This window comes from Thalassophryne amazonica, chromosome 8 (assembly GCF_902500255.1).
Source record: "Thalassophryne amazonica chromosome 8, fThaAma1.1, whole genome shotgun sequence".
Taxonomy (NCBI): Eukaryota; Metazoa; Chordata; class Actinopteri; order Batrachoidiformes; family Batrachoididae; genus Thalassophryne; species Thalassophryne amazonica.
In genome coordinates this window covers 7,330,277-7,354,393 of record NC_047110.1, presented here as the reverse complement: position 1 = coordinate 7,354,393, position 24,117 = coordinate 7,330,277, and the positions used below count along the sequence as shown (strand labels likewise).

At 44.2% G+C, this 24,117-nt stretch overlaps 1 protein-coding gene across 3 annotated transcripts in view; it reads left to right on the top strand.

The window, feature by feature from the left end:
- The window catches only part of ckap5 (cytoskeleton associated protein 5), a 250,007-nt gene that overhangs the window by 96,856 nt on the left and 129,034 nt on the right, over positions 1-24,117 (top strand). For all 3 annotated transcript variants that reach the window (XM_034175712.1, XM_034175711.1, XM_034175713.1), the window contains exons 19-21: positions 2,734-2,917; positions 6,704-6,843; positions 23,019-23,193. In XM_034175712.1, the coding sequence (XP_034031603.1) occupies positions 2,734-2,917; positions 6,704-6,843; positions 23,019-23,193 (499 nt within the window). The remainder of the gene's footprint in view (positions 1-2,733; positions 2,918-6,703; positions 6,844-23,018; positions 23,194-24,117) is intronic.

Genomic DNA, 24,117 nt, shown 5'->3' with positions numbered 1-24,117 from the left:
TTTGTGTTTAATTGTAGTGTGTTATCATCGACTGAGCTCAGCCCGCGTCTTTACTGAGGAACTGGAAGTACGGAAGTATATACATAAAAGTATTTAGACACCTGAACTTTTCTTGTAATTATGAGATCAACGGTCAGTTTTTTTTTTTTAATCTAGTGAATGCAATACGCTTCCATAACAACACAGTCCTATGTACTGGGAAACATTTATTATGCTTACTTTTGACGAGAAATGCCATTTACCGCATGCAGTAGTGAGCGATATTACATTGATTACGCATCTGTTGTTGTGCACGTGCATTTGTTTGTCCCGATGCCTTCCCATCAGCCCCCCACGCCTGAGATGCTGAAAAGACTTGTAGACCTTTGTTAGATTCTCAGTGTGCATGCTCAATAGCGTGTACATCTCACATGCCTAAGCATGAGCTCCCACCTCCGCTGTCGGCATGGAGGGCGTGAATTTTTTTAGTGATTTGTCCAAAACACGTACGAGTAGCGGCTCTCGCAGTTTATTCCACAGGGCGCTGTTGTACTATGATCGCCCACCATCCAAAAAAATGCTAAAACAGGATGAAGCTGCTTTATCGGGTTTGCCTCCTAACAGGCTGGTTTATAAAGTGCAGACCTGGCAATGCGCCTCACAACGATAGTAATCTGTGCCCTCGGCCAGAAGTTCAGCTGCTTTGTGTGTGTTTTACTGTTTCTAAATGTTTGAAAAATATTGAGTTGTTTTTTTTTTTTTTTTCATGATAACTGAAGCAGTACCCTTTAATGTTTTTGATGAATGAATGGAACGTTGTGTTTTAATAGCATTCTGTAATCTCCCTGGCAACACTTCCTGATAGAAAAGTCTGCTGTTTTTCTGGCTTTCTTCCCAAGCACAGCTGTCATTTGTGCAAAGCACATGAATCAAGACATGAAATGGAGTTTCACAGAAGCTATTTTTATTGTTGTTACGAATGGTGACAAAAATGTACAGGATTACAGCTATTAAATATTGTTTTATTGGTCTCATTGCCAAATCTGGGACACATTAAAGGGACTTGGTACACCATTCTTTGGGCAACTTACAGGCATTTGTTGCAGTGTTATCCATAGATTAGTCATGTCCGTGTATTTACATGGAGGATGCACAACTTCTTTAATACCCCTGTAACACTAGAGGCTGAATGAGCCCAAATGCTGTCCAAATGAAAATTTGACCTCCATTTGGGCAAAGTTGAGGCGCATTCGAAAACCTCTGACAGCCATCTGAGTGCATTCCAAACAGTCGGGCTCATTCGCATGGTCAGTCCAAATGTAGAACACATGCACCCAACTCTCGAGGTGCATTCGAGATGGAAAAAGCTTGAATGGTGGTCTAAGTGCAGCCTGACCACAGTCTGACTGCATTGTAAATATTCTCATGGTGTTAAAAGAGCGCTCAAAACAGTCTGATCATGCTCGTGAGACATTCGCCGTGGTCAGGCACGTCAAATCCTGCCGGAATGTCCCGATTGTGCAATGGATGAGCTGTACGTGCATCTCCACAGGATCCCGTTTGAGGTGTGTAAAAGAAATATTATATGCAGTATCTGTGGCATGCATTCATCTTGTGAACTAGACGTGAACATTGCACAGTCAAACTGAAACCACCATGCGAGTCAATGCGTCTCAGAGCCATGGAGCAGCATGCATGTCTGAACAGGGTATCATATCCATAATAAACCTTATATTACAGATACGTTGTCATTCCCTCCCACAGGTTAGATAATATATTCTTTTTTTCTTCTGCTGCCCCCCCGGTCTTGTGCACCAGCATGGACTCCCAAAATCTGTATAATTTCCTGTGTTGTCTATTGTTTCGATACCATGGCCCAAGCAGAGCGTCACCCCTTTGAGTCTGGTCTGCTTGAGGTTTCTTCCTCAAATCATCAGAGGGAGTTTATCCTTGCTGTTGTCACCAGTGCTTGCTCTAGGGGTTGGTAAGGTTAGGCCTTACTTGTGTGAAGCACCTTGAGGCAACTTTGTTGTTATTTATATACATGAAAATGAATTGAAATTGAAATATATGTGAAATATTGGGATGATCATAGCTGCAACACCATGAGGAGATGCCCCATGGTGAGTCAATGCGTTTCAGAGACTCGGTGCACAGCGACACAGCGTAGCTGAATGGCATGTCACAGCAACATGTATATCATTGAACTTTTTAGGAGGAATGACATTCCAACGGAATTGCCAAGCCATTACAATATAAATAAAATAGAAAATTGCCTTTGGAGTGGCTTGAGATGCGTCTCACAGCACAGGGTGAACAACAGCCAGGCTGCAGCATGTGATAAAATCCCTATCATCCTGTGAGCGCCATGAGATAGTTACATCGGCCAAGTGCCAACAGCACAGGCCTCGTCCACCGCAAAATATATATCCCATATGAAGCGGCATAATGCGTGCCACCCAGCCGGACAGCGGGACACCCATTTGCACATCAGAGAGATACTCAGAGAGATTGCTCAGAGAGATACCTGCATGCAGAGGTCAAGAAAGAATTTACATGTGCATGTATTAATGAATTATTAAAGGTTTGAAATTCAAAGAGTTTAGGAAATTTTTGTATTGGAAAAATTCTAAATATTACAAATATTATGGTCTAAGGAAGATAATGTGTCAAAAATAATGTGAAATAATGTGAAAAACAAGAATAAAATGACCTGAAAGCAGTTGGCTGATCTTTGATCTCTTCTTTCTTCAGGATCAATGTCAAAGGTTTCATCAACAATGTAAAGACGGCTCTGGGAGCGACCAATCCCGCTGTACGGACAGCAGCCATCGCGCTGCTGGGTGTCATGTACCTCTACATGGGAGCTCCTTTACGCATGTTCTTTGAAGACGAGAAGCCCGCTCTCCTGGCACAGATTGATGCAGAGTTTGAGAAGGTAGTACAGTTTCTAAAGTAAATTTTTAAAGTACAGCACCAACACACCTTTTATGTTCACACTGAGCCAGGATAATCTGATCACGCTGTTTATCTCCAAGTTGGACTTCTGCAAGACATGTCACCACTCACTGAAGTGCCTTCATTTTTAAAGCAAAATGGGGTGGTAGTGCCAATATCTAACTATTTCATGAAGTGCATGTGTATTGGAAAGCAGCCCTTTTGTTTTCAGAATAGGTTTGTGTAATGCAGAGAGGTCTGAGCTGCCTTTGTTTGTGTATTTGGAGAAAGCTGAGAGAGGTCTTCTTGTGTAGTGTGACAAAGTTGGGAAATTGTAGAAAAGAAGGTGATGGTGGTGCAGGATGTGTGTAGTTGTGTACATCAGTATTTTGGGAATCACATCAAGTCTGGGAGTGTGAGCGTGTCGCCACATTCATCACAGAGCCACTCTGGATCAAAGTTTTAGGCAGAAATTGAACTTTTGGGTGTCCAAAAAAAAAAAAAATCTGTGTGTCCAAAATTTTAGGTGCAGTCCAATGTTGTGCACACCCACCCCACAGGGGGGATCCGGGATATATATATATATATATATATATACACACACACACAGAATGTTCAGAATAATAGTAGTGCTATGTGACTAAAAAGATTAATCCAGGTTTTGAGTATATTTCTTATTGTTACATGAGAAACAAGGTACCAGTAGATTCTCACAAATCCAACAAGACCAAGCATTCATGATATGCACACTCTTAAGGCTATGAAATTGGGCTATTAGTAAAAAAAAAAAAAAAAGTAGAAAAAATGGGGTGTTCACAATAATAGTAGCATCTGCTATTGATGCTACAAACTCAAAACTATTATGTTCAAACTGCTTTTTTAGCAATCCTGTGAATCACTAAACTAGTATTTAGTTGTATAACCACAGTTTTTCATGATTTCTTCACATCTGCGAGGCATTAATTTTGTTGGTTTTGAACCAAGATTTTGCCCGTTTACTAGTGTGCTTGGGGTCATTGTCTTGTTGAAACACCCATTTCAAGGGCATGTCCTTTTCAGCATAAGGCAACATGACCTCTTCCAAGTATTTTGACATACGTATCCAAACTGATCCATGATACCTGGTATGCGATATATAGGCAGAACACCATAGTAGGAGAAACATGCCCATATCATGATGCTTGCACCACCATGCTTCACTGTATTCACTGTGAACTATGGCTTGAATTCAAAGTTTGGGGGTCGTCTCACAAAGTGTCTGCGGCCCTTGGACCCAAAAAGAACAGTTTTACTCTCATCAGTCCACAAAATATTCCTCCATTTCTCTTTAGGCCATGCCATCCATTTGCAAATAAATTAGCTTCACACAGGCATCTTCTAACTGTCACAGCACTTACAGGTAACTCCAGACTGTCTTTGATCATCCTGGAGCTGATCAATGGGTGAGCCTTTGCCATTCTGGTTATTCTTCTATCCATTTTGATGGTTGTTTTCCATTTTCTTCCACGCGTCTGTTTTTTTGTCCATTTTAAAGCATTGGAGATCATTGTAGATGAACAGCCTATAATTTTTTGCACCTGCGTATAAGTTTTCTCCTCTCCAATCAACATTTTAATCAAACTACGCTGTTCTTCTGAACAATGTCTTGAACGTCCCATTTTCCTTAGGCTTTCAAAGAGAAAAGCATGTTCAACAGGTGCTGGCTTCATCCTTAAATAGAGGACACCTGATTCACACCTGTTTGTTCCACAAAATTGACGAACTCACTGACTGAATGCCACACTACTATTATTGTGAACACCCCCTTTTCTACTTTTTTTTACTAATAGCCCAATTTCATAGCCTTAAGAGTGTGCATATCATGAATGCTTGGTCTTGTTGGAGTTGTGAGAATCTACTGGTACCTTGTTGCCCATGTAACAATAAGAAATATACTCAAAACCTGGATTAATTTAATTTATTTTAATTGTTCTTTTTGTTTTGTTACAATACCAAATCATAAAAGTTTGGAGGATATAAAAAATGTGGTGGTGGTGTACCCACAGTGATCCTAACGTTTACTTTGACTTCTATTTACTGCAGACTGTATGAAACCAACATATTTCATGTTTTGTGTGGTCAGCTTTATTTTGTTTGTTATTATATATACATTCCTACATTTAAGGCCTGCAGCATTTTCCACGAAAAAAAAGGTTGGAACAGGGCAGTTTATTCTAAATGTAAGAATTAATTAATAATTTTTACAGCCAGTTTTCTTGAGAAATGTCAGGGGATGAATACATGAACATTTTCAAGTGACTGAATATTTCTTAGACTTCATTTACATCAATCATTCAGAAATACAAACTGTGGTACTTTATGGTAAATCTGTGTCAGGTAATCAGTTCTCAAAAAATAAAAGTCCATGCTGGGAGAAGACAAGTGAGGGAAGCCACCAAGATACAACTCTGGAAGAATGTTTGGCTTCTATGGGTGTGAGTGGAGAAACTGGGAATAGTGCAACATTTTTATTTTTATCTTCATTTTACATGTAGTCCCAACTTTTTCTGATTTGTAGTTGTTTTCTGTTGCATTTCTGAAATTACAGAACTGCTATAATTTTTTATTGTTTTATTGGTTTTTTTTCAAACTTTGTAGAACAAACGCAAACACCAAACTCTTTTAAAGAAGGAAAAAATACACAGATGTGCAGGGAAAACTGAAGAATGCAGGCTGATTTGACACCCATGTTTTTTTGAAAAGAAGAATAAAATAAGAGGTAACTTACTTTGAAATAAATAAAACATGCAGCTGCAGCCTAATAAATTTTGAAGAATAACATAAAAATCAGCAACTTGTACTTTTATTCTGACTCGTGTTCATTCTCTGTTTTTGTCCTCTTCAGTCATATTTTGTGCTTGAACATTCCCAGTATCTAAAAGAAATATCTTTGGAAAATAACAGCTTGTTAAAGTTCAGAGTTCTCAGCTGCTTTATGTGATTTGTGCATCTGAACATCACTGCAGAGTTTCTCCACATCAGGTTTTTTTTAAACACGTGTGCGTGATTTTTTATTTATTTATTCCGTTCATTCCTATATTCTCATTTCTAAAGAAATTTTGACCATTTATTTCATCTCATAAATTCGGTATAACTCTCACGACACATGTACACGGTGTGAACAGGCCGTACCGTCAGACCTTCTCCCTCTGCCCTGCACGTGCTGTCTCTCTGTAGTGACTGAAGCGGCTCATGCCCCCCCCCCCCCCCCCCCCCCCCACACACACACAGACGGCTCCAGCTATCGAACCCAGTCCTAATTTTAGACGCCTATTTTTCAACCGTCTTTTTTGAAAACTGACCAAACTGTCCAAATGATGGCTGGACGACTCGCTGCCTAAAATCCTGCTCTGGATCGAAATGGCAACCAGGATCCCTCACAACCACTGTGTTCATCACACTGTGGAACTGCCTTGGTCCTGAATGGCAGCTAACCAGATAGACAACTGGTCCATCTTCACCTTTCAAAGGTAACTTGTTGCTGTGTGAATACAAACGTTCAGGCGTATACAGGACGTGCACCAAGGATCTAGGGAGAATACAGTTGTGATGCAGGTGGGAATGCAACCAGGCAACACTGACCTCTGCTGTTCACCCACATGCTGAGTCCTCACCCATAACTGTAGCCCAGAATTCATAGCACTGCTGCATCTTGGAAAGTTCGGGCAGGTCAATCTATTTCAAGTGCTTTTTTTATGGTTTCAGTGCAGAATATCTGACATTATATCTCTGTGTGTCTCTACCACAGATGCAAGGCCAGTCCCCACCAGCTCCCATCAAATTCACCAAGAAGACAGTGACAGAGGAGGAAGGGTATGAAGGTGAGGAGCAGGAAGAAGATGGAGGAGGACAAGATATCATGGATCTGCTGCCTAGAACAGATATCAGGTGAGTTAACATCATCAATCCGCTTGGCTCTGTTAAACAGCACACTGTACACAGATCTGATCTGTGTATTTCTATGTGTGTTCAGTTGTTCTAGTATTTTAATTTAACTTCTTATTGCTTGTATCCTGCTGTTCCGTTGTTGTCACAATGGCTGCATTGTTAACATCTTTCTTAAACATAAGAAGTCACTGATTCTAAAGGTAGGCCCTTAAATATATCCCAAAGTTCCCCAATTAAACTTGACTTGTAGTAATTGATCATTCACTGTTACAAGTAATTCCATCAATTTATGGCATTTTCTGACACTGCAACTCAAAACATCCATAGATCTGTCCTGGAACTATAACACTGGTCAACATAGTTTTTCTCACATGGAGTTTTTCAATGGATTTTGGGTAGTTTGGGGGTGCTGAATCTGAATGTGGTGTTATTTTTTTGCCAGTCGCATCACATTTTTGAGATATGAAAACATATTTCTCGTATTGAGCATTGAAGGAAAAGCTGCCGTGTCACACACCTCTTCAGAGCCATAAACGATATTACGACTCTTGTTCACATTTGGCGAATGTCAGAACGGGCAGCTGCCCAGCAACCATAGCAGCTGGACCCGCAATGCAAACTCCCAGACTAGGCTTAGGTGTAGGAGAAAACATGGTCTTTATTCCAGGCTGTGGTTTGGTACACATGTGATCAAGCAGCGGAGCAGAGGTACAATCAGGATCAGGCAAAAACACAGTCATGGTTGAGCAGGGGTCAGAGGCACGAGCAAACACAGACATCTGGGATGAGGCAAGAGGCGTGGTCGAGGAAAACAGCAAAGATACGATACACGGCAAGGCAAAAATCAGGACTGAGAACAAGAGCTGGAATGTGTACAAGACAACAAACTGATGGGGAAGTGGTGGCAGGGAGGTGGTTAAGTAGGACAGGAGTTAACAAGGTGCACATGAGGAACAATCTAAAAAGGGGGCGTGGCTAGTGAACAAAGATTAGACACTGTGCAAGATGGGGAGGAAGAGAGTGCACAAAGTGAAGTGATGTAGGATACAGAGATGCGTGAGCAGGTGTCAAGAGTGAGAGTGAAAGAAAACACAGAGTGAACAGAATCAATAAGATGGATGTGAGGGCAAACTAAGAACAGAGCTAACACAGAATATAAAACTACTATAACAGGAACTGAAATCAAACATGACCATGAGAACAAAAGAAACTACATGAGAACTGATCAGGAAATCAGTACTAAAGCAAAACTAAACAGGAACAGACTAATAACCAGAAAGCAAAACCCGATATAAAAGTACAACAGAAACCAACCGAAATGAGAACAGCAAAACTAGAACAGAGAATAAACCAGGATGAAAACAAACAACTAATAACTCAAAAATGGAGCAGAAAGAGAACAGCAAGGGGGGGAAAAAATGGGCTCAATGCCCAGATCAGTGTTGGGAAAGTGTAGGTACACGGACCCACAACAGGGGGCGCAAATGAACGGACAATGGAGGAAGTCAAATAACAACACTTTACTGTTGTGAATGGGCACAACAAACACAACAGATTACAACAATAGACAACAAGTCAAATCACAGAAGGTGTCGTGTGGGCAGGCTCGAAGATAGAAGACGTCTGTCCAAAGCAGAACCGGAACCACACGATTTCCTCCGCCACCAGACCCCGGGAATACTGGAGCCGCCAAGTCCCGAACTCCCAGGTGGCCACTGCCTCCGCGTGTCGGACCTGGTACTGCTGGCGAGGAACAAAAAAAAACAATTAAATGTGGGTGCGTTTACACCCAGCAATCCACACGGCAGGAAAACTACCTCCACCTCTCGTTGGAAAGAGTCTGCTATATAATGCACAAAAGTCACAAAAGGTTACTGAAAAGATCTCACGGTCAGCTGAGAACGTTACCTTCCAGGTAGAACGATATCTCGGCAAAGAGGTGGAGACGTTGTCCTGCTGATGTACCCCTGCTGATCAGGTGATTGGTAACAGCTGTTGCAGGTGATGCGTGACAGCTGTCACCCTGGCTGCTCCTGTGAGGCGGCTGCGCCCTCTGGTGCCTGGAGCCCGCACTCCAGACAAGGCGCCCTCTGGTGGTGGGCCAGCAGTACCTCCTCTTCTGGCGGCCCCCACAACAATCAGGCCAAAATCATGACGGCGAACCTTGTTTAAAACTATACTTTTGAAGCTGTTTTTGTGCGATTAGTGGCGTCAAACTCATGACTAAATAAGTAATATTTGTGTAATCTATCAATAAGGAATATGCAGATTGCAACAAAACTTGATGTGATAAAGGAAATCTGAGCTCAGATTCGGACCCAGAGCCCCAAAATGACCATAAATCAGTTCTCAAAGTCCATGCAGGAATTTTTTTTTTTTTGACCAGTGTTTATTGTCTATTTGCTTCTGCCATTGGTTTTGGGGGAGTGTTTTTATTGTTTTTATTGTTGTGTGTCTTGTGCTGTCTGTACAGTTGTTGTGGGTGTCTGGTGGTGCTCTGTTGTACATGGGTTTTGGACATCCTGTTGCACTCTAAATTTTCTTTATAAGGATAAATTAAGTGAAACTTGAACTCGGGTCGATGAATCGGTGGATGCGTCCAACTGTTTTTTTTGGTTGTTGTTGTCATATTTCTATTAGAGGAATTAAACTTCTCTGTCGCTATGATGGATTTTCGTCAATTGGGCTGCCAAAAGGCAGGTTTCGCGCTGACACCGTCCTGACGCAAAATCAAGGCCAATACAAAATATTAAATTGCTATAGTTCTGAACTATGTTTACTTGAGGAGCCATATAAAAATAAGTTTAATTAATTTAGCTTCTCTTTCATTCCTCCTGACCGCCAGAGGGTGGTGCTTTAGCATCTGAATAACTACATATGCGCAGCACAGAGGTCGAGAATATATACCAACAAAGTCATGCCATTGAATGTGACCTGGGTGACGTCACTGATTGTCTTTATATACCAGACGCACCCAGCGCTCGCTTCTTTTCTACATTCTCGCATTCTTAAGAGGTTGAGAACGCATTTAGCTGCGATTGCCGCTCTCGCTTGTACCCTCGCAACCCACCTTCGGTTGGAGCTACGTGCACTGCACACGTCCTCCAGAGGCTGCGAGACACGGCTTCACCGTTTTTTGTATTCTTTGACTGACGCCTGTCGTGAGTACACCTTCCTAAACACCGGGTGCGCGCCTTTGCCGCTGCCCTGCTGGATATTTTCCTCTGTGCACATTAGCTGTGTTGTTTCGATGAAAGCTGGCTATTTGTTTAGTTGTGTCACTAACCCCGTTAACTACGTGGTAGTGTGTGTATCAGAACCAGTATAGTGTACTGTGTTGGGCTTGCCGTGAGTGTTTTCCACTCCTTGAAGTACTTCGTCTGCACTGCCGCCATTTGCTAAGTTTAACAGCTCCGCTAGCAGCTAGTGTTGTCGTCGTTGCTCTAAGTGACTTAGCACTTGGGCTGTGAGTTTTTCGGCTGTGTGCATCGTGTTATTACTGTGGCTGTGAATGTTTCACGCTCCGGGCCTTGTATTAGCTTTTACACTGTCGACGGCTGTGAGTGCTTCATGCTCTGTGCTTCTTGTCAAGTCGACGGCTGTGAGTGCTTCACGCTCCGTGCCTCGTGTCAAGTCGACGGCTGTGAGTGCTTCACGCTCCGTGCCTCGTGTCAAGTCGATGGCTGTGAGTGCTTCACGCTCCGTGCCTCGTGTCAAGTTGACGGCTGTGAGTGTTTCACGCTCCGTGCCTCGTGTCAAGTCGACGGCTGTGAGTGCTTCACGCTCCGTGCCTCGTGTCAAGTCGACGGCTGTGAGTGCTTCACGCTTTGTCTTTCCATTTGTAACCATCAGGGCTTGGGTTAGCCATCTGCACACAGTCCACAATGTTGAGAGGGCCTTTGTTGCATGGCTGTAGTACCTGTTTGGCTCCCTTGAGCCCAGATGATGGACATATGTTTGCCCCTCGTGTCTTGGGATTGGACACCTGAGGGAAGCCCTGACTGGCGATGCCTGCCTTAATTGTGCCAGCATGCCACTGGCAGAGAGATCTACTAGACTTGCGGCATTGGAAAGTGGAATATCTAGTGCGACTTTGGCCTCCAGCCCGAGGAAGGAACCAAAGCGCCGTAAACGCCCACATGCAGGAGCCCCTTCTGCTAAGAAGGTTACTCATGACCATGCTTTGGCTGAAAAGGTCGAAACGTTGACTTCTGAGTTTGCTCAAATTAAGTCATTGCTTCTGAATCTACAGCCTAGGGATGCAGTGACAGTTCCTGTTGTCCCTATTGAGGCTGATCAGACCAATGTAGTTACTCAGCAGGAGGAAGATGTCGTGTCTATTGCTGCGACTGATTCCTTGTACATGACAAGTGATATAAACTGTGTGGAGGATGAGGATGAGAGGGGTCTTTCTCCAAGCCATTCATTAGTGGGCTCTCACACCTCTAAGGCAGAGTCCCTGCCGCAAACCGGACCTGGACTATCCTTTGTCAAGCAAGCTGTTCAGTTGGCTTTATCCAGGCTTGGGGTCGACAATCCCCCTGCAGAAACCACCGCTTCAAGTGCCTTTTTCAAAGTCACTCAGAAGCCTGAGTTCAACGTTCCAGTTTCACAACCATATATCGAGGAGCTCCACCGATGTTGGGCAGACCCCAAATCATTGACCCATCTATCACAGGACTGCAGAGCCCTTAGCTCTATGTGTGATTCAGTGCAGTATGGTCTGAACCGTATGCCCGCCGTTGACAGCATTATTGCGAACCTGGTTGTGGCTCCAGCTGATGCTGCTCAGCCGGATGCCCACTGCCTACGTCCTTAGTGTAGGGTCACTGCCTCGCCTAGGCAACTCACTGTCCCATTTAGCCCTTGCCCTCTCAAAGTCTTTGAGGGAGGCAGAGGTTGATGATGCTACACAAAGTCTTAGTGATGCCTCACTCCAAACCTTTGCTTATATGTCCAGAGAGCTTGGCAGACTGATGTCAACCCTTACCATCACTAGACGTCAGGTGTGGCTTGCGCAGTCCCCCCTGTCCGAATCCTGCAGAGGCACACTCCGTTCGCTGCCGCTTCTTCCAGGCCAAGTATTTGAACCTGCGGCCCAACAAACTTTGGAGCGTGCTGTTGAGGCTAGTAAATCTCGGCAACAGTTTGTTGACCTACACCGGTCTTCCAGACCTCAGCCAGTCAGACGTGCTACAGCTTTTCACTCTACATCCAGGCTTCCGCCGACTCCCAGAGCTGCATGTGCTTTTGCAGTTGAGGGCCAGCTCTCCCAGCGGCCTGCCTTTCGGGAGCCTACGGGCAGACCCCCGAGAACTGAACGGTTTCACAGAGCTTCCAGTAATCGCGCCCAGAGGTCCTCAGGGATGCGAGGCAGAGGTGGCCGGGTCTGACTGCCAATGTTTGGCCCCCAGCCGTTTTTCACGAAATCAGCTCAGCCACTGGGAGGCTCAAGTTCAAGACCCATGGGTCATTTCAACCTTGTTCGAAGGCTACAGAATTCAGTTCAGATGTCGTCCTCCAAAGTTCAATGTGGTGAGGATGACTGTTGTTTCCGACTTGGTGCAGTCTGCCGCCCTACAATGGGAAATTTTGGAACTTCTGGAGAAGGGGGCCATAGAGCCAGTTCACAGTTCAGACCAGCTCAGGGGGTTCTGTTCAATTTACTTCCTTGTTCCAAAGAAGGATGGCGGCTTTCGTCTTATCCTCGATCTCCGACGTCTGAATCGTTATATCAAAGTGCTGCAGTTTCACATGCTCCGCACAGTAGACGTCCTTCAAACTATCACACCAGGAGACTGGTTCACAAGTGTCGACTTAAAAGATGCCTATTTCCATGTGCCAGTGGCGCCTCATCACAGGCAGTTTCTCCGCTTTGCTTTCGAAGGTCAGGCATACCAGTTCAGGGTGCTTCCTTTCGGCCTCTCTCTCGCCCCTCGTACATTTACCAGATGTATGGCTGCAGCACTAGCCCCACTGCAAGCTCTTGGATCTGGCAGAAATATGGTGCAGCGGAAGTGGACCTTTTCGCTTCAAGCACCTCGACACATTGCCCACGGTGGTACTCCCTCTTGGAACCAGACAGCCCACTGGGGCAGGATGCATTGGCTCACCCGTGGCCGGATTGCCTCCTTTATGCCTTCCCTCCTCTCCCGCTGCTGATGTTGACGCTGCACAGGATAGATCAGAGCAGCCACAGGGTGCTGCTGGTTGTTCCATTTTGGCCTGGGAGGATTTGGTTTCCCATGATTTACCAGGGGGAACCTTGGGCTTGGGAGAGGAAGGATTTGTTGTCACAGCTACAGGGTAGGATTTGGCACCCTCGCCCAGAATGCCTTCAACTGTATCTGTGGCCGTTGAGGGGCCAGACTCCTTGTTAAGTTCTTGTGACCAGGCTGTTGTTCAGACTATCCTTAATTCACGTGCTGCTTCTACCAGGGCTTTGTATGACAACAGATGGAAGCTGTTTTCGCTGTGGTGTGAGAAACAAAAGTTAGACACAGAGCGTTGCCCTGTGCCTATTTTCCTCAAATATTTACAAGAACTGCTGGAGAAACGACTTTCTGTCGCTACCTTGAAGGTTTATGTTGCTGCAATCTCTGCCCAGCACGTCTACGTTGATGGCCGGTCAGTGGGTTCACACCTCTTAGTGTGTCGTTTTTTGAAAGGTTCTCTACGTTTGCGGCCTCCAAGGCTTGCACGCGTACCTTCATGGGACCTTCCTCTAGTCCTGGAGGTTTTAAGCTTATCCCCTTTCGATACAGTTGAAAGTGCTGATCTTAAATGGGTGTCAGTGAATACTGCCTTTCTACTTGCACTGTCTTCGGCTAAGCGGGTGGGAGAGCTCCATGCCCTATCAGTCGCTGGGGACTGTTTGCGATGGAATTCTGACGGATCTGGGGTTACGCTGTGGCCTAATCTGTCCTTTTTACCCAAGAGAATTTCAACTTTTCATGTTAACAAGCCAGTTTCCTTGGCTGTGTATGTCCCGCATTCTGATCCAGGATTATCTGTTTCAGGTTCCCTGTGTCCTGTCCGAATGTTGAAGCAGTACATTAGTGCGACTGCCGGGATCCGGAAAACGGATGCCCTGTTTGTGTGTTACGGTGATCACAAAAGTGGCTGTGCTGTCTCAAAGCAGCGACTCTCGCATTGGGTCGTGGATGCCATTTTACAAGTATACAGGTCCAGAGGTCTTCAGCCTGCTAAGGTTACGTGCCATTCCACCAGATGGGTGTCCACCTCCTGGGCTGCACTGAGAGGTGTACCTTTGAGTGATATTTGTGCTGCTGCTACGTGGGCTTCGTCCTGTATCTTCGCCCGCTATTACAGACTGAATGTGGCTGCTCCTCCTGCGGTGACTTTGGCAGTTTTGTCTCCCTCCACTCCCCACTGCATATGCGAGGTGAGTGTGACTCTTCGTGGCCTTGTTGGTATTAAGTCAGCCAGGTGCTAAAGCACCGCCCTCTGGCGGTCAGGAGGAATGAAATAGAATGAGAGTTACGAATGTAACTACGGTTCTATGAATTCCGGATGACCGCCAGAGTTGCTTGTCACTCAGAGTCTTGCGAATTCATTCCGAAAAGAAGCGAGCGCTGGGTGCGTCTGGTATATAAAGACAACCAGTGACGTCACCCAGGTCACATTCAATGGCGTGACTTTGTTGGTATATATTCTCGACCTCTGTGCTGCGCACATGTAGTTATCCAGGTGCTAAAGCACCGCCCTCTGGCGGTCATCCGGAATTCATAGAACCGTAGTTACATTCGTAACTCTCGTTTTCTGCATAACTAAAGTGGAATGTGAAGCAATATCTTTTTTTTTTTAAACATGATGTCTAGTGAGTGAAATATAATCTGTTCACCAGGAGAACAATTTGCTCTTTTCTTAACTGTCTCCACCTTATTTTGCCTTAAAGGACATGTTGCACCAAAATCTGTATTAAGATTTATTAGTGACCATCCAATGATCCACCGGGATTACTTTGTTCATTCTTGTGACCAGTTTCAGATTATACGGCATTTACAACAAACAGCTATGGAGACTTCCGAAAACAAATTACTCGTGTGTTTCCATCAGGTGACGTGATTATTATAAGTGTCCCAGTGTGCGCATCAATGGAATGCAGCTGCTAATGTTAAGAACTGAGGCACAGATTAATTCAAAAGTTGACATGAGTGTGATGTCGTGTTATGATGACTTATTTTTAAGTGTTCATTTTGATCTAGTCACGGTAAAGGTTGCATCTCTGAGAAGGTTTAGTGCATCTGTGGCAATTCAACATAAATGCAGTCTGTCAACAACAATCTCTGGTCGAGGCTCAGGTTTGTGCACGATTAATTATAATGTTGTTATCAATAAAATCTAAAACAGTTACATCTGTATGGGCTGCTCAGGAAAAAAATATTGTGGAGACACTCATTCATGTTCACAGCGGCAGTAAAACAGCTGCGAGGAGTGAATTAAAACAGTGTGTGCTGAGCAGCACACACACATTCCAGATCCAAATTCACAGACTCTCTCAAAGTAAAAAAATAATAAATTGCCTGCTCCATTGAAGGGAAAAAAAACACAAAAGGTGTAAAATCCTGAACATGCCAGACTCACCATCGTGTTGTGGATTTATTTCCAATTGCGAACTCCCCACGATCAAAGAAGCACGCACACTCAAGATCGCTGGCTGCAGCTCTGCCTCTCTCACGATTGTACCACATAGAATAACATCCATTAACTCCTGGAAACTGTATATTCTGACTTTTTCTAATGTAACAAATCCACCTCTGTGTCCAGGCAGTCTGTTAAAAACAGCATCATGGAAATGTCCCACATTCATGTCCACAGCTTCAGTAAACCAGCATCCACACAAACAACGCGTCACCACAAATAGGTTCCAAAATCCAACACTCTGAAAAAGTTGAGAGTTTCGGGGTGAAGTGTTTCATCTCCTGTCTGTAAATCCGAGCCATCACTTTCGAATGAAAGCTCAGAAGCTTTGTTTTCGGATGGAGCAGGTTCGTTTCCCTCCATCTGTCAGTCATCATTGTCCTGAAATGCACCTGCTAGCACTCAGAGTGAGAGGAATAAAATACATGAGCAACCACTAATTATTAGTGCATGTGTGTGGAGAGACTTACAATCAAGAGTACTGTTATGTTGTCTTACTAACTGGGATGTTAAAAACTTGTTTAAATCCTTAAATCCTTTGATTTGTACCAAACACTGATGCAGATCTGTACTTAATCTGTTATCCTAAAGCTCACAGCCACAGCACAGTAAGCAGGCAGTGAAATATTCCATCCCGTTAATAGGTGTCACCAGTGGCAAGGCCACTGTCAACTTCAGCTCCACCCCTTTTTGCGGTTTCTGGTGACGTTTGCTTCCCAATATTTTTCTGGAGCCCTCCTGGAAACTGATGTGAATATGTGGACACTTGGCTTTAATTTAAGCACTTCCTGAAATTGTAAACATCAGAGCCTTATAACAGACTCTTTGACTCGATGAAATGTGACTTGCAGCCATTCTTAGAGGCTGCAGAATGTCACATGGGTATGTCTCCTCCTCCTCCTCTACTCTCAGAAGACTGATGGTGTTCAGTCTGTGTCAGACGTTGCTGCAGAAAGGTCTTTTTTTTTTTTTTTTTTTACTGACAACATAGGAAGAAATGCTTCCAATCTCAACAAAAAAGGAAGAAGAGCCTTTTCAGCTATTGAAAACACTAATTCGTTTTGTTTTTGTCTTTCATAAAAGGAAATTGTGTAAAAACACAGGTGGACATTTTTTTCTCTTCTCTATAAGGATGGATGTTAACCCCCAAAACATGAATCAGCTGCAAATCATGAATTATCAGCAAACCATTAATTGCAAAATGTGAAAAATATCTCCTGAAACATGAATGCGGGTCTCACAAAACATGAATATCATTCATCATATATATATATATATTCAGTTTAGGTAGTTTATGGATTTCAGTTTACAGCTGGTGAGGCAGGGAGTCGAACCCCGCTTCTGGTGTCAAGCGCCTGGCCCAGCTAGGGTGACCCGCTCCGTGGACAGTGGCAGGTGTGGAGTTTGACTGGGACGGTACACCTATCAAATGGTAACGCAGGTGTCAAACTCAGGGAGGACAGAAATCTCCCCTGGAGACTTTGGAAAAATTTCATTGTGAAAAACTTTGGAGAATTTTACATTGTTTAAATTTTCAATATTGTCATTGTTATAAGGGCATTTTCACAATATCATAGAGCATTCAGTCCCAAAGAGGTCAAAAATTGATGTATTCAATTTGCTGTTTTTAGTAATTAGTTTATAGTTGCAGAAACCTTTAAAATTTTGGCTGTGACTTGATTTTCTATTAAGTTCTGGTCTTTCAAAGTATACATGTCCAAAAAGCTAAAAATACAAGACAATTACCACTGTCAAACTGACTAAAAGTGGTAAAACCACTTTATTCAGTGGATATTATTTTCAAATCATGTTATTAGATAATTTACAAAGCAAATTTGCCAATATATTCTACCAGTCATTATATTAGTGCTTGTCGGTTCAGCTCTGACCCATAATTATATTAAGTCAATAGGCTGCAAAAAATTAAAACAATGTCAAGACTTTCAGAAATAGTTCAAAAATATATGTCACAAGTGTCTTGATATATTAGAGAAATAAATCAATAAAATCATGAAAGATTAATGATACAGGATACTTTAAGATTTGTAACAAATGATTTTGGAGTGGACAAAATATTTTAGACACATTCCTTGTGGGTCTTATTCAAAATTAACAGCCAGTAATTTTCCAAGTGCATAATATGTATATTATGAAGTGAGTGGATAGTTTTTATTACCTTTCCTTAGCAGAAATATTTACAGTGTTAACATACCGAGGACTTAAACCTGTATTTCGGAGTGGACCCTTTTGGACGGAATGATGTTCACATGCTTCTCAATACCAAGTTTCAGAAGATAGTTCAGATATATTTTGCCCTAAGGTGACAAACATAGATGCACTTTATTAAAAGTGTATCTGATTCACAAAGATGTATTTCTTGTTAGAGCAACAGATGGAAAAGTCGGAGTGGACATTTTGGACGGAAACTTACTCATGCGGATTCAATTCTACCCTGTGCGGAAAAAATACTGGATATAGCCACTATTGCATCATTTAGTAAAAGTACATATTCTAATGTATTTTACCAGTGAATATTTTTGTGGTGAATATTCTGACTTGGAAATTATTCAACTTGGAAAACTGTGAATTTTTCAAATGGGAAAGTCATTTCTGTCCAAAATTCAACTGCTTGATATATTTTCAAGATAAACAAATAGTTTTTGTTTATTTTTTTATTTACAGGTACTTCATTCTATCATGTATTTATCCATATATGATATTTTACCTAATATGTTTAGATACTGGAAATATAACGAGAGTTACGAATGTAACTACGTTTCTATGAATTCCGGATGACCGCCAGAGGGCGGTGCTTTAGCACCTGGATAACTACATGTGCGCAGCACAGAGGTTGAGAATATATACCAACAAAGTCACGCCATTGGATGTGACCTGGGTGACGTCACTGGTTGTCTTTATATACCAGATGCACCCAGTGCTCGCTTCTTTTCGGAATGAACTCGCAAAACTCTGAGTGACATGCAACTCTGGCGGTCATCCGGAATTCATAGAACCGTAGTTACATTCGTAACTCTCGTTCTATTTCATTCCTCCTGACCGCCAGAGGGCGGTGCTTTAGCACCTGGCTGACTTAATACCAAGAAGGTCACAAAGAGTCACACTCACCTCGCATCAGCAGTGGGGAGTGGAGGCAGACAACACCGCCGAAGTCACCGCAGGAAGAACAGCCACATTCAGTCTGTAATAGCGGGCGAAGGTACAGGACGAAGCCCATGTAGCAGCAGCACAAATATCACTCAAAGGGACACCTCTCAGTGCAGCCCAGGAGGTGGACACCCCTCTGGTGGAATGGCACATAACCTTAGGAGGCTGAAGACCTCTGGACCTGTATACTTGTAAAATGGCAACCACGACCCAATGCGAGAGTCGCTGCTTTGAGACAGCACAGCCTCTTTTGTGATCACCGTAACACACAAACAGGGCATCCGTTTTCCGGATCCCGGCAGTCGCACTAATGTACTGCTTCAACATTCGGACAGTACACAGGGAACCTGAAACAGATAATCCTGGATCAGAATGCAGGACATACACAGCCAAGGAAACTGGCTGGTTAACATGAAAAGTTGAAATTCTCTTGGGTAAAAAGGACGAGTTAGGCCTGTGATGAGGCGCCACTGGCACATGGAAATAGGCGTCTTTTAAGTCGACACTTGTGAACCAGTCTCCTGGTGTGATAGTTTGAAGGACGTCTACTGTGCGGAGCATGTGAAACTGCAGCACTTTGATATAACGATTCAGACATCGGAGATCGAGGATAGGACGAAAGCCGCCATCCTTCTTTGGAACCAGGAAGTAAATTGAATAGAACCCCCTGAGCTGGTCTGAACTGTGAACTGGCTCTATGGCCCCCTTCTCCAGGAGTTCCAAAATCTCCCGTTGTAGGGCAACAGACTGCACCGAGTCGGAAACAGCAGTCATCCTCACCCTATTGCACTTTGGAGGACGACATCTGAACTGAATTCTGTAACCTTCGAACAAGGTTGAAATGACCCATGGGTCTTGAACTTGAGCCTCCCAGTGGCTGAGTTGATTTCGTGAAAAACGGCTGGGGGCCAAACATTGGCGGTCTGCCCGTAGGCTCCCGAAAGGCAGGCCGATGGGAGAGCTGGCCCTCAACTGCAACAGCACGTGCAGCTCTGGGAGTCGGCGGAAGCCGGATGTAGAGTGAAAAGCTGCAGCACGTCTGACTGGCTGAGGTCTGGAAGACCGGTGTAGGTCAACAAACTAGCCTCAACAGCACGCTCCAAAGTTTGTTGGGCCGCAGGTCCAAATACTTGGCCTGGAAGAAGCGGCAGCGAATGGAGTGTGCCTCTGCAGGATTTGGACAGGGGGGACTGCGCAAGCCACACCTGACGTCTAGTTATGGTAAGCGTTGACATCAGTCTGCCAAGCTCTCTGGACATATAAGCAAAGGTTTGGAGTGAGGCATCACTAAGACTTTGCGTACTATCATCAACCTCTGCCTCCCTCAAAGACTTTGAGAGGGCAAGGGCTAAATGGGACAGTGAGTTGCCTAGGTGACCGATGCGAGCAGCTATGTCATAGCTTTTGGTGAGGAGGTCATCAGTGACTCTACACTGAGGACGTGGGCAGCGGACATCCGGCCGAGCAGCATCAGCTGGAGCCACAACCAGGTTCGCAATAATGCTGTCAACGGCGGGCATATGGTTCAGACCATACTGCATCGAATCACACATAGAGCTAAGGGCTCTGCAGTCCTGCGATAGATGGGTCAATGATTTGGGGTCCGCCCAACATCGGTGTAGCTCCTCGATATATGGTTGTGAAACTGGAACATTGAATTCAGGGTTCTGAGTGACTTTGAAAAAGGCACTTGAAGCGGTGGTTTCTGCAGGGAGATTGTCGACCCCAAGCCTGGATAAAGTCAACTGAACAGCTTGCTTGACAAAGGATAGTCCAGGTCCGGTTTGCAGCAGGGACTCTGCCTCAAAGGTGTGAGAGCCCACTAATGAATGGCTTGGAGAAAGACCCCTCTCATCCTCATCCTCCACACAGTTTATATCACTTGTCATGTACAAGGAATCAGTCGCAGCAATAGATGCGACATCTTCCTTCAGCTGAGTAACTACATTGGTCTGATCAGCCTCATTAGGGACAACAGGAACTGTCAGTGCATCCCTAGGCTGTAGATTCAGAAGCAAGGACTTAATCTGAGCAAACTCAGAAGTCAACGTTTTGACCTTTTCAGCCAAAGCATGGTCATGTGTAACCTTCTTAGCAGAAGGGGTCCTGCATGTGGGCGTTTACGGCGCTTTGGTTCCTTCCTGGGGCTGGCGGCCAAAGTCGCACTAGATATTCCACTTTCCAATGCCGCAAGTCTAGCAGATCTCTCTGCCAGTGGCATGCTGGCACAATTAAGGCAGGCATCACCAGTCAGGGCTTCCCTCAGGTGTCCAATCCCAAGACACGAGGGGCAAAACATATGTCCATCATCTGGGCTCAAGGGAGCCAAACAGGTACTACAGCCATGCAACAAAGGCCCTGTCAACATTGTGGACTGCGTGCAGATGGCTAACGCAAGCCCTGACGGTTTTAAATGGAAAGACAAAGCGTGAATCACACGCAGTGTAAATAGTAACACAAGGCGCGGAACGTGAAGCACTCACAGCCACAGACTCGACACGAGGTATGGAACGTGAAGCACTCCAGCCGCAGACTCTACACGAGGTACGGAGCGTGAAGCACTCACAGCCGCAGACTCGACACGAGGCACGGAGCGTGAAGCACTCACAGCCGCAGACTCGACACGAGGTACGGAGCGTGAAGCACTCCAGCCGCAGACTCGGCACGAGGCACGGAGCGTGAAACACTCAGTGTAAAAGCTAATACAAGGCCCGGAGCGTGAAACACTCATAGCCACAGTAATAACACGATGCACACAGCCGAAAAACTCACAGCCCAAGTGCTAAGTCACTTAGAGCAGCGACAACAACATTAGCTGCTAGCGGAGCTGCTAAACTTAGCAAATGGCGGCAGTGCAGACAAAGTACTTCAAGGAGTGGAAAACACTCACGGCAAGCACAACACAGTACACAATACTGGTTCTGATACACACACTACCACGTAGTTAACGGGGTTAGTGACACAACTAAACAAATAGCCAGCTTTCAACGAAACAACACAGCTAATGTGCACAGAGGAAAATACCCAGCAGGGCAGCGGCAAAGGCGCGCACCCGGCGTTTAGGAAGGTGTACTCACGACAGGCATCAGTCAAAGAATACAAAAAACGGTGAAGCCGTGTCTCGCAGCCTCTGGAGGACGTGTGCAGTGCATGTAGCTCCAACCGAAGGTGGGTTGCGAGGCTACAAGCGAGAGCGGCAATCGCAGCTAAATGCGTTCTCATCCTCTAAGAATGCGAGAATGTAGAAAAGAAGCGAGTGCTGGGTGCGTCTGGTATATAAAGACAACCAGTGACGTCACCCAGGTCACATCCAGTGGCGTGACTTTGTTGGTATATATTCTCGACCTCTGTGCTGTGCACATGTAGTTATGCAGGTGCTAAAGCACCGCCCTCTGGCGGTCAGAGGAATGAAATAGAATGGCAATTTCGGTGCAACCCCTGCGCTCTACGATACCGTGAAAATGACCATAAGGTAGAGTGACACAAAATGTACTGCACACATCAGTGGGGTCCTCCTGGTTATACTGCAGCACTCAGTTTGGAAAAATGTGCAAAAATTTATTTATAGTAATTTTTATCATTAAAATAAGTAATATTCAAACTGAGTATTGTAGTACAACCAACACGGGATCACTGATGTGTGCAGTAAATTTTGTGTCACTACACTTTATAACAATGACACTATTGAAAATGTAAACAGTGAAAAATTCCCTTAAATTTTTCAAAAAGGCATATTTTCCAAAGTGAGCGCTGAAGTATAACTAACAGGAGACCATTGATGTGTTCAATGAATTTGGTGACACCACACCTTATACCAATGAATTTATTGAATATTTTTCTGGTGTGTCTTTTCATTTTATAGGGGACCACAGTCCCGTTTGAACCCTGCATAATATCACAGGATTTGACCACTTATGGGGACAGACGCTCCCATTGTTCAGTATATACACAGCATAACGTCACACGAATAAATGGTGTACTGGTGTACTCGGTCAAGTAGAGCAGCACACAACCATTCAATGTCTTGGACATCAGAAGCAGAACTTTGAAGTCCATCCTAACCCAAACAGGCAGCCAGTGAAGTGAAACCACCTCTGGAGTAATATGGTCAATTTGCATATCCCAGTCAGCAACCGAGCAGCTGTATTCTGAACTGTTTGAAAACTTTTAAAGCTTTTCAGGGGCATGCATAAAAACGGTGATAACAATGATCAGTTCTAGATGTCACAGAAGCATGACTCAGTACTGTTGCACATGTTAGTCTCATCAGCTTTGGGTAGCAGGAAGTTACAAGACAGCCAGTTCTTCACAGCAGCCAATTTGTTTTGCATCTGTCCTTTTGTCAGTAACAAGATCACAATGGACTTGGTGTCTAAAATTGGCGATAAGAACTGGAAGATCCGGAAGGAGGGTTTGGATGAAACAGCAGCTATCATCTCTGAGGCCAAGTTCATCACAGCCAACATCGGAGAGCTTCCACTGGCCCTGAAGGGGCGGCTGAACGACTCCAACAAAATTCTGGTTAGTAAGGCCCGACACTAGCCCTGAAAGGATGACCGACTAACTCCAAGAAAATACTGGTTCATAAAGTCTGACACTGAACCTGAAAGGATGACAACCGACTACAACAAAAAAATTGTTTGGTGAAGTCTGACACTGGACCTGACAGGACAGCCGACCAACTCCAACAAAAAAAGATTGGTAAAGTCTGACACTGGACCTAACAGGACAACCGACCAACTCCAACAAAAAAAAACTGTTTGGTGAAGTCTGACACTGGACCTGAAAGAACAACTGACCAACTCCAACAAAAAAACTGATCGATAAAGTCTGACAGTGGACCTGACAGGACAACCGACGGACTCCAACAAAAAATGATTGGTAAAGTCTGACAGCGGACCTGAAAGGACAACTGACCGACTCCAACAAAAAACTGATTGGTAAAGTCTGACAGTGGACCTGAAAGGACAACTGACCGACTCCAACAAAAAACTGATTGGTAAAGTCTGACAATGGACCTGAAAGAACAACTGACCGACTCAACAAAAAACTGGTTGGTAAAGTCTGACAGTGGACCTGAAAGGACAACTGACCGACTCCAACAAAACAACTGATTGGTAAAGTCTGACAGTGGACCTGAAAGAACAACTGACTTGACTCCAACAAAAAACTGGTTGGTAAAGTCTGACAGTGGACCTGAAAGGATAACCGACAGACTCCAACAGAAAACTGTTTGGTAGAGTCTGACACTGGACCTGAAACTAATTCATCTTCATATCTGCTCAACCAAGTGTTGGATCAGTTGTCAATAACACTGATAGAATTATTTTCTTTGTGGTACGTATAACGGTCAGAGGCGAACGTTGTATTCTGAAAAATTTACAGTTCAAGTAATTTATTAATAAAGTTCCAAATCACACTATCAATAACAAAATACAGAATATA